The sequence below is a fragment of the Orcinus orca genome, chromosome 15 (assembly GCF_937001465.1).
Source record: "Orcinus orca chromosome 15, mOrcOrc1.1, whole genome shotgun sequence".
Taxonomy (NCBI): Eukaryota; Metazoa; Chordata; class Mammalia; order Artiodactyla; family Delphinidae; genus Orcinus; species Orcinus orca.
In genome coordinates, this window is record NC_064573.1 from 1,004,834 (window position 1) to 1,022,412 (window position 17,579).

General features: G+C 40.2%; 1 protein-coding gene across 16 annotated transcripts in view; it reads right to left on the reverse strand.

The window, feature by feature from the left end:
* ATP9B (ATPase phospholipid transporting 9B (putative)) overlaps nt 1-17,579 on the reverse strand; it is a 217,666-nt gene that overhangs the window by 168,248 nt on the left and 31,839 nt on the right. For 15 of the 16 annotated variants that reach the window (XM_049698583.1, XM_049698579.1, XM_049698578.1 and 12 more), the window contains one exon: nt 12,490-12,598. In XM_049698583.1, the coding sequence (XP_049554540.1) occupies nt 12,490-12,598 (109 nt within the window). Of the gene's footprint in view, nt 1-11,114; nt 11,134-12,489; nt 12,599-17,579 lie in introns of those variants that run through there. The other variant, XM_049698589.1, reaches the window with a different exon arrangement.

Here is a 17,579-nt window from a genome sequence, read left to right on the forward strand (position 1 = left end):
TTTAGTTTGTTCTTCGCAAATGCATATCCAAACTTAACCCATTTTAAAAGAACAGGAGTTGATAACCATTCTACCCCTAATCAGTTAAAATGGGTCAAATGCCGGAATGGATTAAAGAGAGCATAACCATAAACACCACATCTAACTAGACACAGACATTACCAAATAAGGATGAAAAGGTATTAATTACTTATTTCCCAACAAAACATACACAAGGAGATAAGGGTGACAAATAATTAAGCAACTTTTTTAAAAAGCACTTGATCGCATATAAGGAGCCCTCTAGAAGGTCACTTCGGATTAACACATATTGCTTCCTGGGCAGACCACCACCCGTGAAATTGGCAAGTTATTGGGCTTGTCTTCATTATTTGGGTGGGAATGGCATTCTCCCCCAACTCTCTCACCATTTGAAGTGGGTGTGGAGGTAGGAGCCTAACTCCAGATTATGAAGCAAAGTGGGTAGTTGGGAAATAAGTTTTATACTATACTATATTATATCACATCGTATTATATTAAGAGAGAGACCTATACTCTGAAAAAAACCCAAAATATTGCTGAGAGAAATTTTAAAACACCTAAATAAAGGAAGAGATATACCTCATTCATGGATCAGAAGACTTAATACTATTAAAAAGTCAATTCTCCCCCAAATTTATCTATAGATTCAATGCAATCCCAATCAAAATCCCAGCAGGCTTTTTATTTTCTTTTTTTGTGGTACGCGGGCCTCTCACTGTTGTGGCCTCTCCCATTGCGGAGCACAGGCTCTGGACGCGCAAGCTCAGTGGCCATGGCTCACGGGCCCAGCCGCTCCGCGGCATGTGGGATCTTCCCGGACCGGGGCACGAACCCGTGTCCCCTGCGTTGGCAGGCGGACTCTCAACCACTGCGCCACCAGGGAAGCCCTCAGCAGGCTTTTTTTTTAATAGAAATTAACAAACTGATTCTAAAAGTCACATGGAGGGACTTCCCTCGTGGCACAGTGGCTAAGAGTCTGCCTGCCCTGCCGGTGCAGGGGACACAGGTTCGAGCCCTGGTCCCGGAAGACCCTGCATGCTGCGGAGCAACTAAGCCCGTGCGCCACGACTACTGAGCCTGCGCTCTGGGGCCCGCGAGCCACAGCTACTGAGCCCATGTGCCACAACTACTGAAGCCCGCACGCCTAGAGCCCATGCTCCACAACAGGAGAGGCCACCGCAATGGAAAGCCTGCGCACCACAGTAAGGAGTAGCCGCCGCTCACCGCAACTAGAGAAAGCCCACATGTGGCAACAAAGACCCATCGTAGCCAAAAATAATAAATAAATAAATAAATAAATTTATAAAAGTCACATGGAACTACAAAGGATCTAGTCTAGCCAAAACAACTCTAAAAAGGAAAAACAAACTTGGAGGGCAAACGCTACTGCTTTCAAGAATTATTATGAAACAACAGTAATCAAAAGACCATTGTTTTAGCATAAAAGAGACAAATAGATCAACAGAGTGAAGAGAGAGTCTAGAAATAAACCCACACATGAAAGACAACTAATTGTTGACAGAAGTGTGAGCCAATGTGGTGGTAAAGGGATCACTTTTTCAAAAACTGGTGCTAGAAACAACAACACGCACACCTTGTACCAATACAAAACTTTACTCAAAAGACCTGTCATATAATGCAAATCCTAAAACTAAAAAACCTCTAGAAGAAGAAACATCAGAGAAATAAATGTAACAGAAAATCTTTGTGAACTTGAGTTTAGGCAAAGAGTTCTCAGATAGGACACCAAAAGCACAATCATAAAAGAAAAAACTGATACACTGGACTTCATCAACTAGAATATCAAAGGGGCAAGGAACAGCACAAAGGTGTAAGATCAATGAACTGGTGGTTGAAAAATAGCCGGAAGAAGGTGCAAGAGGGAATAAGCTACAAAGATAGGAAGGACTCTAATTCCAGGTCAAGTGGCCCCAAGATTACGGGAGAAAAATAGCAAACATTTAGGAGAGTTGCAGGGGAAGCAGGACCCTCACAGAAGAGCCACATTTTAATGAAAGCAAGAAGGCACATTCAGAGGAGTCTGATGATGGAAAGGTTCAGGTGATGAAGAAACCAGAATTCCAAAGGCACAGTGAAAAAAGGGCAATGCTAAGAATGAAGATGTACAGAATCTTGTGGTGATTAAAACGCAGAAGATGAAGAGTGATTTTAAAGTCTGAGACACGAACCAAGATGAAGGTCCCGTGAGGCTAGTCCTGGGGTACACAGGCCAAGACTGCGCTCAGGCTGAGAGGCCCGGGGAGCCCAGGACCCCATCTTGACCCCGGCTGAAGCTGGGCAGGGCACAGGCTTCCCCTTGACCTCGGCTGACGAAGTTGAGGGTGCCAGAGGAAGTCAGGATTAACTCAAGGGCACGTGGACACCCTTCCCCCGGTACAGGCCAGGGACATAAGTGGGAACAAAATGGGTAGCTTATATTCTAGCAATATTAAGTAAGGCAGAGTGAAATAAAATATAACAACAAATGGACTGTATAATTACAGCCTAGGAAATAAGAAAAAAAAAAAGAAATACTACAGCCTGGGGGTAAGAATTATAAAGCATCTTGCCAAAAGTAACCAATTTTTACTCTTAAACATTTACTAGCAATAACCAAGGTATTATTTAATAACATTCCTAAGCAACAACAAAAAAATTAAGATGCTCAAATTAAACACAATCAATTCTTTTTCCTCTACTATCAGTAAAAAAAGAGCTGGAATAGCTTTGGGAGGAATACTGGAATAATGAAATACTACATTACCATAAGAAATATTTAAAGATAAAACACTGAATGTTATTCACCGGATAAACTATATTAGCCTCTCACTGGCTAAGGGAGTCCAAGCTATCTATGCAAGTTGCCAAGGGAGACTCCAGGGGCTGTCAGAGGAGGCTATCAGGCAGGCTTTACAGCCAGCCAGTGCACGTGCTTTTGCCTAAAGCTATATGCAGAACCTAACACTGAAATAAGTATCAACAGTAATTCACTGCATTCACCAGATAAAAGATTTTGCAGAAAATCACAACAGTTTGAAAATTTTAATAAGTATCTCAAATGTTAGATATTTTACCAACTAACAGATACAAATAGAAATTATATGGTATCAATAAAGAGAGGACACACTCCAAAGTGTTCATTAAGCCCTCTGCTGTTTGCATAAAAGAAATTTCTAACCTTTGTTTCCTATAGTTACATAGGCTTCTTAAATATCTATCAAAGGTGAAGATACAAAATATTGTTAATATGAATGGTTCGTAATTAACAAGTTCTAAGACTCTCAATCACTAAAATCAGAAACAGTACAAAAAAAGCAGTCTCCCTCTACCATGGACTCACCCCATGGACAAACCCCAAGTGTCCTACCTGAGTGTGTACGGTCATGTTACTATGGAGAGAGATGTGAGCAAACCCAGGTCAAGACAGTCCCTGGTCTCTCTTTTCCTCTAACGTTTACATAACCCACATGACAGTGGTTTACTTCTCAATCCACCTAAGTGTGGAGACTTGGAGACAGTGAAGAAATCCACAGATGGAGGTGGCAAGACAGCTGTGAGGCTGCTGGAGGGCCAGGGGCCACTGGCCTAAGTCACGAGCAGACAGAAAGTTCCCCAGGACTCTTATATTTAGAGCGTTTCATGCTTCTCAGAGAACACAAGAAAAAAATGAAAATAACTGGTGGAGGGAGGGGAGGAGGGAGGAACGGAGAGGTTTCCCAAGATACCAGAATGTACTGTAAAGGAACATTTAAAACTGGTATGAGACTGGCATGGAAATTTGGATGAATCAGTGGAAGAGCACAGAAACTAGAGGAAAGGACCAAAACAAATCTAACATATTTCTCAAAGATCTGAGAGAAGTTAGTAACTTGAATAACTGGTTTTAAAGTAACTAACTGACCATTTGAGAAAAAAAAAGTCAGATCCCTTCTCCATACAATACATACTTTTACACGTAAAACTGCAAATGGGGTAAAAATTCAAGTACAGGGCTTCCCTGGTGGCGCAGTGGTTGAGAGTCCACCTGCCGATGAAGGGGACACGGGTTCGTGCCCCGGTCCGGGAAGATCCCACATGCCGCGGAGTGGCTGGGCCCGTGAGCCATGGCCACTGAGCCTGCGTGTCCGGAGCCTGTGCTCCACAACGGGAGAGGCCGCAACAGTGAGAGGCCCATATACCGCAAAAAATAATAATAATAATAAATAAATAAATAAATTCAAGTACAAAAAATGAAAACACAGAAATACTGTAAGGAAATTAAAATAGTCACTTAGGGGCTTCCCTGGTGGTGCAGTGGTTGAGAATCCGCCTGCCAATGCAGGAGACACGGGTTCAATCCCTGGTCCGGGAAGATCCCACATGCCACAGAGCAACTAAGCCCGTGCGCCACAACTAGTGACCCTGTGCTCCAGAGCCCGCGAGCCACAACTACTGAGCCCACGTGCCGCAACTACTGAAGCCCGCGCGCCTAGAACCCGTGCTCCACAATGAGAGAAGCCACCGCAATGAGAAGCCCACGCACTGCAACGAAGAGTAGACCCGCTCGCCACAACTAGAGAAAGCCTGTGCACAGCAACGAAGACCCAACACAGCCATAACTAAATAAATAAAATAAATATTTTTTTAATTAAAAGAAATAAAATAAAATAGTCACTTATAATATATTGGTATTGAATGGACTTCCTATGATGGAGGTAAAAACCACAAAGGAAAAGGATCAGAAGATATGCCTACATGAAAAATATAAATTTATCTACATCTTAAAAAAAATGAAAAAATTAATCAAGCAAGATAAAAGTATTTCCCACATGTGATAAATTTATCTTAGTAGAGAAATTATAAGATAAAGATGAACATAGGAACAACGGCGGAATAAACTTCCATAAAGGATAAGAAACAAACAGTGAAGTGCTAAAAGATAAATAGCAAGAAAACACAATGAGAGCATTTTTCACCAAACTGGAAATTTAAAAAAACGTGTGGCTGGGAGTTCAGTCATTAAAGGTAACCAGCAGTCATTAAAGGTAACTACTGATACCAGTCACTAGAGGGAAGCAGAGGATGCTACCAGCATCCAGACATACACGAAACGCCCGTCTGTGTGAGAAGGTACCCTGTGCAAGCAAGTATTTTTTAAAGTTATGTTTCATGGGTTCCAGGCCCTAATCTCCAAACAATGCAATAAAAAATGTTAAACGCTTAATATCATGAAGAAATGAATTCATACAGGTCCTCTTAGGGTGACCTAAGAAAAAATACCAGTTATGCAGATAATGAGTATGTACATCCACTCTTGCCTATCTATCCAGTCCTGAGGATACGTGTCCACCATGATACAGCCACAGAGAACCAAACAAATGAGGGAGTGTATGTAAAGTGTTTGTGCCTGACATATAGTAATGGATTGATAAATGTTACTTAGAGTAAAAATGCAATAGTGTATGCTGAATATTCTGGAATGAGCATTGGAAGAGGGTATTTTAAAATGCTGCTCAGATCACAGACAAGAAAGATGACTTAGTGAAAGCGACATATTGCATAGACAATATGTAAAAGGCACTAACAAGGGATTTTAAAATCTCTTGATTTTCAAGGAATGATTACTACTGACAAATGGAGTCAATTTCACTAAAAGATGGCAAAATTTCATTCGACATTCCATAAAAATCTTTTTAACGTAAAAAAAAACAGAGTAAGAATGTTAACAAGTGTGGGACAACACAGTGTTGATAATATGAATCAAAGATGCTAAAATACACAGGAATAAAGAATTTCTATACTCTGCACAGATAAGCTTCCTTTTTGGCAAGGAAACTGGACCACAAGAGACATGTAAATATGCAAATGTTCTCTCTCACATTCTCTCAAACACACACACACACACACACACACACACACACACACACACACGAATACGCAAACACAAGTACTTTACATAAGGCTCAAGTCACAGACATTTTTCTCTCTCTCCTATGTCTGAATACTTGAAAACATGTTAAACGACAAAATGCCAGAACTAGTAAAAGAAATAACTAAGGGACTTCCCTGGTGGTGCACTGGTTAAGAATCCGCCTGCCAATGCAGGGGACACAGGTTCGATCCCTGATCCAGGAAGATCCCACATGCCGCGGAGCAAATAAGCCCGTGCACCACAACTACTGAGCCTGCGCTCTAGAGCCCACGAGCCACTACTGAAGCCTGCGAGCCTAGAGCCTGTGCTCCACAACAAGAGAAGCCACCACAATGAGAAGCCCCCGCTCGCCCACCGCAACTAGAGAAAGCCCGCGTGCAGCAACGAAGACCCAATGCAGCCAAAAATAAATAAATAAAAATAAATAAATTTATTAAAAAATAAAAAAGAAATAACTAAGATATACTGGAAAACAATCATCACGAGCTGTATGAAGGACCCAACAGCACAAAATTAATTCAAGTTTCATTTCTAAATATCAAGTTCCATGTTAGCTTTAGGTTTAAATTTGGGAAATACACTAATAGTGGTTGACATAACTTAGCCCTGCTGAGATCTGGCAGCTGATGAAAACACAAATAAACGAAGACTTCTGAATTGATCCTATCTGCTAGAATACTGACTGCATGAGCTCTTTAAAAAGCTTAGTTCAGGACTTATCCATATTTGAATCTCATCAAGTTATCACGGTACCCAACACATAGTGGGTACTTAGTAAATATCTGTGGAAATGAATTGTGAACTAGCCATCTGGATGATTACAAACAAGGTACACAATCTATACATGACTCCCTAGCAACAAGGGAAAAAAACAGCATTGTCTCCAAGAAGCCAAAAGTAGAATGGCCACACAATTCCAACTCTTCGCAAAAGCTGCCAGGAAGTAGGAAAATCTACGTTATTTTCTCTTCCTTGCCTCTGCCTCTGGTGCTGTTCACTAGGAGACAATGAATAGCAGAAGTAGTCATAAAGAGAAAGGAAGGAAGCTAGCAGCAACAGGTATGCAAAATTCCCATGCAAGAAAAGCAGCTTATCAGGCAATGAAATAAAGGGCAAACTAAAAATCATTCGGTGCTCACTAAGGTCATATGCCAGAGTTAAAATATTCTCTGCTTCCAAACACAGCACCTTCAAGTCGTTAGCATATTTAACAGTGGAAGTGGCTTTCCTTTTCAAAAGAAAAAAATAACAACACAGAACATTTTCTCAATGTATTTCTACAAGAATGTGCTTCAGAACTCTAAATATAAAAAGTTCACATGCTGTAAAATGATACAACAAACTACAATAAATCACAGAAAGAAATCAATGCCATTCCAAAAATAAATTTTAAACTATACTCAATAATAAGCATACACATGCACTTTCTATATACTAAGTTTTACTTATCAGTCATTTACATCAGAATAACCAGCCACAAAGCAATGTGCCACAGCTGAAAGAACACTGAATTTGAGGTCAGAGGGTCCAGGTTCAAATACGAACTCTGCCAAGAAGGATGGCAACTTTGGGCAAATTATTCAGCATGAGTTTCAGGCTTCTCATTGTCACTGGAGACCACACCAGCCACCCCTGGGCAGTGGTTATGTGAATGAGCACAGGGAAAGTGCTCTGACACACACGGAAGTCCAAAAGAGCAGCTGTCGCTACCGACATCTATCTACATGGGAAATGTCCATTTCTCAGATCACAGGCAATGAGGACCAATTTTTTAAAAAAACGTAAATTTTCACTTGCATTTGAAATGAAACCACTGAAATTGTTTTTAGAGTATTTTGAATTCAAATATTACAGAATTGTAAAAGACATACACCAGTCTGTCTTCCTCATCATTTTATACTATTTTAGGTGAAAATGACATAAAGTCAGCCACTTTAAGGTAAATGATTCGCGGCACTTAGTACATTCACAGTATTGTGCAACCAACTCTATCAAGTTCCAAAACGCGTTCATCACCACAAAAGAACCTCATACCCATTAAGCAGCTGCCGTTCCCTACTCCCCCAGGCCACGGCAACCACAATCTGCGTTCTTCATCTATTAACTTACCTCTTCTGCATATTTCAAAAGAATGACATCATACAATATATGACCTTTAGTGTCTGGCTTCTCTTACAAAGCATAGTATTTTCAGGGTTCATTCACATTCTATCATGTATCAGCATTTCAGTAATTGTTACAGCTAAATAATATCCCAATATCCCAATGTATGAAGAGACCATAATTTGTTTATCCATCCACCCACTGATGGACATCTGGACCGTCATCACCACCTTTTGGCAATTGTATACAGTGCAGTGATAACATGGGTATATGTGTATTTGTGTTTGAGTCCCTATTTTTAATTCTAAATTTATCTGGGAATATCTTAATTTCGCCTTCATTTTTGAGTGACAGTTTTACTAGGATAGAATTTTCTGTTGACGGTTTCTCCTTTCCCAATTTTAAAAACATCACCCCACTTCCCCCTGGCCTCTAAGGTTTCTGATGAGAAGTCTGCAGATGGCTCCTCACCTCACTGAGGACCCCCTGCATGTGCTAAGCCGCCTCTCTTGCCGTTTGCAGGGTGTGCTCTTGGTCCTGGGGTTTCAACTGTCTGATGGTAATGTGTCTTAGTGTGGATCTCTGCATTTATCCTTCTGGGGTTCAGTGCACTTCCTGAATGTGTAGATTTGCGTCTTTTCTCAAATTCGGGGAGTTAATGGCCATTATCCTTTCAAGTATTCTCTCTGTGCTCTCTCTCTCCTCTCCTTCTGAGATGCCCATCACGTGTACCTTAGTACACTTGATGCTACCCCACAAGTCTCTTAGGATCTGTTTATTTTTCTTCATTCTACTTCTTGCTCCTCAGACTGGATAATTTCAAGTGATCTAGGTTCAAGTTCACTGATTCTTTCTTCTGCCAGCTCAAATCTGCTACTGAAACTCTCTAGTGAGTTTCTCTCTTCATCTATTGTACTTTTCAGCACCAGAATTTCTTGCTTCTTTTTTTAAAACTTACATACCTTTACTGATATTCTCCATTTGTTAACATCTCATTCTGGTATCTTTTAGCAATTTGTCCATTGTTTGCCTTAGTTTCCTGAGCATATCTGAGGCGGATGACGTCGTGTTTGTCTAGTAAGTTCAATGTCTGGGCTTCCTCAGAGAAAGTTTTTGTTAATTTCTTCTGTGAATAGGCTACACTTTCTTTGCATGCTTTGTAATTTTTTGTGGGAAACTAGACATTTTGAGTATTATAATCTGGTAACCCAGGAAATGAGCTATCCCCCCCCTCTTCTGGATTTGTTTTGCTGCTTGGTATATGCTATAGCCATGTGTATTTAGTGACTTTTCTAAACTATTTTTGTGAAGCATGTATTCTTTGTCACATATGGTGACAAAGAGGGGGGAGGGAAGGAGGGAGGGAAGACGACAGAAAGGAAGAACAGCCTCTTCCGCCTTTGCAGACTGTGGCTCTGTGCTGGGCACCCTGTCGCTTAGTCCGGCTGTTTACAGCTCTGCCTCAGCCTTCACTTCCGCCTGTCCTGAGCCTAGAAACTGGTCAGAAGCAAAAGACCTTCTCAGGCCTTTTCTGAGCTTGCATCCAGCTCTGGCCTTGAATGTAGCTTTCAAAATTCCCCGAGCAAACAGGGGCACTTTGGATTCTCTCGCATCTTTTCCTGCCTGGAAGTGACACTCTCGTGTGTGAACCCCAACTAATCTTTGCCCGGCGACTCCGGCTGTACCCGAGTCTGACACAAGGAGAAACGCCTGCAGCTTTTCAGCCTTCCTGCCCTGAACTCCAAGTTAGGTGAAAGACAGGCGAGTGAACTGGGTCAGTCCTTCAAGTAGCCCCCAGACAGGTTAGACAGACAGACACAAAGCTTTGCAAGCTCGTCCTGCTCTGTGCCCTCCAGGGCCGGGTCCAGAGCCCAGACTGGGAACATGGCTGCTGCTTGTCTTCCCGGCGGCTGCCATGACACGGAGTGGGTGGAGCAAAGGCAGGTGAAAATATTAAAAGGCTTTCCTACGATTTTTAGGAGGCCTTTTCCTGGATGCAACAATCACCTGGATGCTGTAAAGTTTGACTGTTTCCAGAGTTTTGACGAAGTTAGCTCTGCCACGTTCTGCTTGATTTGTGGAGCTGCGTACTCTGTCATTTTTGCTGACATCACCGCACCATTTATTTGTGAATGATACAATTAGTGCCCAGAAACAAATCTCTGCTCAGCCCAAATTCCACAATACAAAACAATTTAAAACATAAGCCAGGACCTATACTGTATTCCAAAATAGACAAACCAAAGTTACACCTAATTTACCTGGCCATTCTGAGGACTCTTTTCCCCAAAGCTAAAGCTTACCTTATTTTCTACAACACACCTTTCCTCTACCATGCCAATACTTTATGCATTAAAGCTTTTTAATAATTAATTTTTCAATTCAATTGAGAAAGAACAGTCTTTTCAACAAATGATACTGGGGCAACTTGGTGTTCACAAGCAAAAGGATGAGAAGCCACATCACATACAAAATACAAAATGAAAATGGGTCACAGACCTGAATGTAAGAGCTAAAACTATAAAACCCCTAGAAGAAAATACAGAAGTAAATCGTTGTAACTTTGGGTTGGCAAACTGTTCCTTAGATACAACCCCAAAACATAAGCGACAAAAAGAAAAAAACAGATGAACTCGGACTCATGAAAATTAAAAACTTTTGTGTATCAGGGGACACCATCAAGAAAGAAAAAATACAACCCATAGAATGAGACAATACAGTTCCAAATCACATATATCTAACATGGGACTTAAATCCAGAATATAGAAAGAACTCCTACAGCTCAACAATTAAAACAGATAACTCAGTTTAAAAGCAGGCAAAGAATGTGAATAAACATTTCTCCAGAGAAGATATACTAATGGCCAGAAAGCACATGAAAAGACATGTAACATCATTAGTCATTAGGGAAATGCAAACCAAAGCCACAGTGAGATACCACTTCACACCCACTAGGATGGCTACAAGTGTTGTTGAAGATGTGGAGAAACTGGAACCCTCTCACATTGCTGGTGGAAACGTAAAACGGTGCAGCCAATTACGAAAATAGTTTGGCAATTCCTCAAAAACATGGAATTACCGTGCAGTCCAGTAATTTCATGCCTAGGTATATATACAAAAGAAATAAAAACAATGTTCACACAAAACTTGTACACAAATGTTCACAGCAGCATTATTTATAATGGCCTAAAAGTGGAAACAACCCAAATGTCCATCCATATGATATATCATACAGTAGAATATCACCTGGCAACAAGACGCTAAGTACTGGTATGTGCTGCAACATGAATGCACCTTTAAAACATGATGCCAAGTGTCAGGAAACAGTGACAACAGGCCACACACTCCCTGACTCCATTTATATGAAATGTTTAGAACAGGCAAATCCATAGAGATAGAAAGTAGATCAGTAGTTGCCTGGGGCTGGAGTGGGATAGGGAAGCGGCAAGAATGGGAAATGCCTGCTGATAGATATTCAGAGCTTCTTTCTAGAATGTTAAAAACGTTCTGAAATTAGATGGTGGTGACGGTTTCATAACTCTGTGACTATACCCAAAACTATTGAACTGTATATTTTAAATGGATGAATTTTATGTTATGTGAAAAATACTCCAATAAAGCATAAAAACACTTTTTGGACAATTAAAAAATAATAATAATTCATTGTACAAATGTCCATGTATAAACAGAAGACATAAACTCCACTCTAAACTTCTCCATTTTTAAACAGGCTCTGAGTCATTATGAATATCCATTTAGTTTTTCACTGTCACTTTCTACTGTCATCACGCTTACCTGTAATACCTTCACCCACTCTCTCCCTAATACATTGCTTCTTTTCTACAATGGACTGAAAAACCAAATAAACAACTCTCAAGAACATAAACTGGGCGAGGGTTAAAGCCTTAAATGAACGTTGCAGGGGGATCGGCGCACATCAGTTACCACTTTGGACCATGACATTTGTTTCAGCTGCTCAAAGCCCTCTTCCTTAAGTATAGTTCAAGGCCAAGATACCAGATGTCTGACCTTAATGACTGTGTTTAAAATATAAAGCAAAGAGAGACCTTAGAGGAAGTGATAACTACCCTTCACAGACAATGCGTACACACCAGTTGAGCTTCACGTGTCTCTAGGACACGTGCATTATATACAAACTATAACAGCACACTCTAAAACTATTAATATTTATGTATATGTATGTGTGCATGCATGTATTTAAGGGTTTGTGTATATATTAATATTCATAAACACATACATCCAAGCATCTAGAGAATGAATAAAAAGCTACCCTGAAATTATATGCATTATAGTATTATAAGAAAATTAGACAACACACAATCACATAATACTATTTTCAGTAACTAAATTAAGACGTTTTCTTACATTTATGTTAATTCTAAAATATGTTTATATTAAACAATGATAAACTGAATTAAAAGTATCTTGCTCACCTCTTACTGTAAGCTTGCTGTATAGTTGTGAATTCACTTCCTTGTCTCGCTGAAAACGCCGAAATTCATCAATTGCTTCCCTCATGATAGTAACAGCCAAGACAAACCCCTTTAAACAAAATAAAGTATTTGAGAAAACTGGACTTCAACAAAAAGGGAAAATTCTTTTACTGTTTAGCTTTACTTTTTTTCGTTCAATTTATATTAGTTGTAAAATATACAATAAATGAAAAAAAAAGACAAAAAGTAACAAACACTACAAAAGGAACATAGTAATGCATAGTGAAAGATTTACAATTCTTACTATACCCCAGAAAACTTAAAAAATTCACACCTTAATATATACTTCAAGCTAAACATCAGAAAATATTTAATAACCCAAAGAAAAAGAAATTAATCTTCAATAAACCCATGAATTATATTTAGAACACTCAGGCATTCAAATATCACATTAACAAAGACTGACATAAAAATCTTACAATACGTGCACTTAAATCTTTCTGATAGAATAAAAGCATTTAGGAACACAAAACAATTCCCATATATGACACTTACACATCAACTTCCTTACATCATGCATTACCATGCAAATGCATTTGAGAGCACAGGTATGGCCATAGTGCTCTTTTTCTCTCATTTTGTTAAGCAAAAACCTGAATAGATGAGTTTGATGCTATCAAAATAAAACTTCTGTATACTTGTAATCTATTGTGAAATCTGTTACTAACACATGGCTAACGTCCATCTTTTTTAAAGGCTACATATGTATTTTCTGACACACAATACAAGAATATTCTTCAAGTCAAGTTCCCTATGATTAAAGAGAGACCTCTTCAGTAGGCTTCATTTTAATGACAAACATGCTCCAGCGTACCATGTAAATTACACAACACTGGATGAATTTCCACTGAAAGTACAATAATGTCTTATTCCAGGTTTATTGTTTTTGGTGTTTTTTTGAATTAAAAGAACACCTTTGTTTATTGACACGGAAATTTAAATTTTATATAATTTTTATATGTCATAGCATATTATTCTGCTTTTGATGCTTTTCAAACATTGAAAGTTTAAAAACCATTCTTAGCTTTCAGGCTGTACAAAACAGAGGGAGGTCCAGATTTGGCCCATGGTTTGCCATCCCTGCTTTTATTTATTTATTTTTAATTTAATTAACTAATTTATTTACTTATGGCTGCGTTGGGTCTTCGTTGCTGCGCGGGCTTTCTCTAGTTGCAGCGAGCAGGGGGCTACTTTTCATTGTGGTGCGCGGGCTTCTCATTGAGGTGGCCTCTCTTGTTGCAGAGCATGGGCTCTAGGTGTGCGGGCTTCAGTAGTTGTGGCATGCGGGCTCAGCAGTTGTGGCTCGTGGGCTCTAGAGTGCAGGCTCAGTAGTTGTGGTGCACGGGCTTAGTTGCTCCATGGCATGTGGCATCTTCCCGGACAAGGGCTCGAACCCGTGTCCCCTGCATTGGCAGGCGGATTCTTAACCGCTGCGCCACCAGGGAAGTCCACCATCCCGCTTTTATTGTTTTATATATTTTTAATTAATTTTTATTGGAATACAGTTGATTTATAATGTCGTATTAGTTTCTACCGTACAGCAAAGTGAATCAGCTCTACATAGGTTTTTTTCTGTCTAACCAATAGGCTAAAGTAAGTAGGCCTCTGGAGAATGTTTCTTGTGTTCAGAAGTGCAGTCCTCTTTAAGCAGTTGTGCCTGAAGGCTGGTGTGAGGCTCCAGGCTCAGTGCACACGGCCCAGTTCTCCACTCACTCAGTAGCCTTCAGTCTTGACGTTCATGGTACAGGCACCACCAGTAAGCAGCATCACTACTGCTCTCTGACTCTCAGTGTCATCACGGATCACCACCTGCTGACTGTGCTTCCCAGCACGCCTGAGGCCTAGACCACTCTCAGCGGTGATGTGGGAGCCTGGCCCAGGCCCCCTTGGTTCTCACGGCCACCATCACTACTGGGCCAGCCTCCCGCCCTCCAGCCTCACTCCCCTCAAAGTCATCCCTCCACACAGTTCCCAAAGTATCTTCTGCAATATAAATTTGACAAATATGTGGCAAAATCCTCCTCCAGGGATGGGCCCCAGCAATTCACTGCCTGAAACCTCAACAGTCCCCGCTGTTTACGCTCCTTCGCTAAAGCACAGCCTTAAGGACAGACCTCTAGCCTCATGGCCCACTCAGTGCCGCCTTTATCCTCCAACGCCAGGACACTATCAGCAGTCTCCTGCAACAGCATGACGCCTCCCATCCGGTCTTTGCCAGTGTCTTTCCAGTGGCTGCTAAAAGCACTATTTTAAGAAGTATTCCAAAGCTACTCTTGGAATCATAAAGAGAAGCCGTGAACAGCAGTTGCTGGTGGGTCCCACCCAGAGAGAGGAAGGCAGGCACGGCACGTGCCAGGGATTTGCCATCACCGCCTGAGGACAGCTGACGATGGGCAGGGTGACCCTCACGTAGCAGGACCTTTAACACACATTTTTTTTTTAGTAACAGTTTTGTTGAGATTAATTCACATACCTTAAAATGCTTTTAAAGCATGCACGTCACTTGTTTAGTTTATTTACAGAGCTGTGCCTCTATCACCACCATCTAGAGCATATTATTTATTTATTTAATCACCCCCAAAAGAAACCCCAAGAGCAACCAGCCCCCATTCCCCCTCCGGTCCCCGCCCTGGAAACCACTAATCTACCTTCCGTCTCTGTGGATTTGCCTATTACGGGTGATTCGGTAACCTCGACGTTTAGCTTCCTGACAACAGCCAAACTGTTTTCTAAAGCGATTACACCAATTTTCATGTGTTTATTGCCCATGTGTATATCTTCTTTGGAGAAATGTTAATTCAGATCCTACACCCACTTTATAACTGGGTCAACTTATCTTTTAGTTGTTAAGCTGGAAGAGCCCTTTATATCATTCTGCATACAAGTGCTTGTCAAATATGTGACCTACAAATATGATGTTACAAACACTTTCTCCCACTCTGGGTTATCGTTGTACTTTCTTGATGCTGTCCTCTGATGCACAAAAGTTTTTAGTTTTGATGAAGTCCAACTTACTCAAGTTTTTTCTCTTGTCACTTGGGCTCTTAGTGTCCAAGATCACAAAGATTTACTTCCATGCTTTCTTCTAGGAGTCCTACAGTTTCAGCTTCATTTAGGTCTATGATCCATTTTAAGTGACGGTTTGTGTATGCTATGGTAGGGGTCCAACTTCATTCTCTCCCACATGCTGTCCAAACGTCCCAGCACCATCTGTTGGAGACTACTCTTTCTCCATTGAACCGTCTTGGTACCTTGTTGAAAATCCATTTGTCATAAATGTTTATTGTATCCTTTGATCTACATACCTATCCTTCTGCCAGTACCACATTCTCTTGATTACTACAGCTCTGTAAGAAGTTTCAAAATGGGGAAGTATGAGTCCTACGACTTTGATCTACTTTTCTAGGTTGTTTTGGCTACCCTGGGACCCTTCCACTGTTGCATGAATTTTAGAATCAGCTTGTCAATGCCTGCAAAAGAAGCCAAATGAGATTTTGATTCAGATTGCGCTGAATCTGTAGATCAGTTTGGAGAGTCCTGTCATTGTAATACTAAGTCTTTCAATTCTTGAACATGAGACGACTTTCCATTTACTTATATCTTAACTTTTTTCAAAAATGTTTTATAGTTTTTGATATGCACTTTAGCTAAATCTATTCCTTTTTTTCCTTTTTGATGCTGTTATAAACAGAATTGTTATCCTAATTCCATTTTCAGATGATCATTGCTAGTGTGTAGAAATACAAATGATTTTTGTATATTTATCTTGTACCCTACAGCTCACTAACTTGTTCCAATATTTTTGTGTGTGCATAGATTCCTTAGATTTTCCTATATACAAGATCATGCCATCTGCGAATAGAGACAGATAGCTTTTCTTCTTTTCTATCTAGATGCCTCCTATTTCTTTTTCTTGCCTAACTGCACTATTCATTTTACCTTCAATAAAATGTTGAATGGAAACAGTGGGAGTAGCCATCTTTGTCTTGCTGCTGACCTTAGGGGGAAGCATCCAGTCTTTTACCATTAAAAGTATGTTAGCTGTGCAAAGTACAAAATTTTAAGAACAAGAGAGATTTCTACATTATGACCAAGAATCTCCATACTAGAGGGAAGTATGTGCTCTAGGGACAAATGGCCAGCCTCTCCAAAGCTGGTGACTTGTCATGACAAAGCAGTGATGAAATAAAGTGGTCGTCAAAGAAACTATTAGTTGGGGGCAGAGAAGTACTCTTATCTTGAATGCAAATTCATCATTTTATTAGAGCTAGGGTTAGCAAAGGTAAGACAAAAATAAAATAAAATAAAAGCATCAAATATCAAAAACATTAGCTTTAAGAAATTTAGTATTATCAAAAGCCTTAAAATTTATACACATATTAACCAAGCAGCTTCACTTCTAGAAACTTAGCCTAAAGAAAAAAATAAAATAAAACCAAGGATCCCAGCACTGAATATGAAAAAAATGGAAACCTGAAAGTCCAAATAAGAAATTTATGATACTCTATATGATGAAATATTTTATTTCCCTAATTCAAAGATGCTGTTGATTTTAAGATACATCATTATTGGGACTTCCCTGGTGGCGCAGTGGTTAAGAATCTCACTGCTAATGCAGGGGACACAGGTTCAAGCCCTGGTCCAGGAAGATCCCACATGCCATGGAGCGACTAAGTCCATGTGCCACAAGTACTGAGCTCGCGTGCCACAACTACTGAAGCCCCCGTGCCTAGAGCCTGTGCTCCGCAACAAGAGAAGCCACTGCAAGGAGAAGCCCGCGCGCCGCAACAAAGACTAGACCCTGCTCACCACAAGTACAGAAAGCCCGTGCGCAGTAACAAAGACCCAACACAGCCAAAAATAAATAAATAAATAGATAGATAGATTTATTTAAAAAAAAAAGATACATCATTATTAATTTAGTAACAGTCCTGGTGGGAAGACAATATCACTTTAAATACATAAACCGTTTATAAGTCACAATTTCAGTAACATGAAAAATATGCATCTATGAATCCAAAAAATACAGT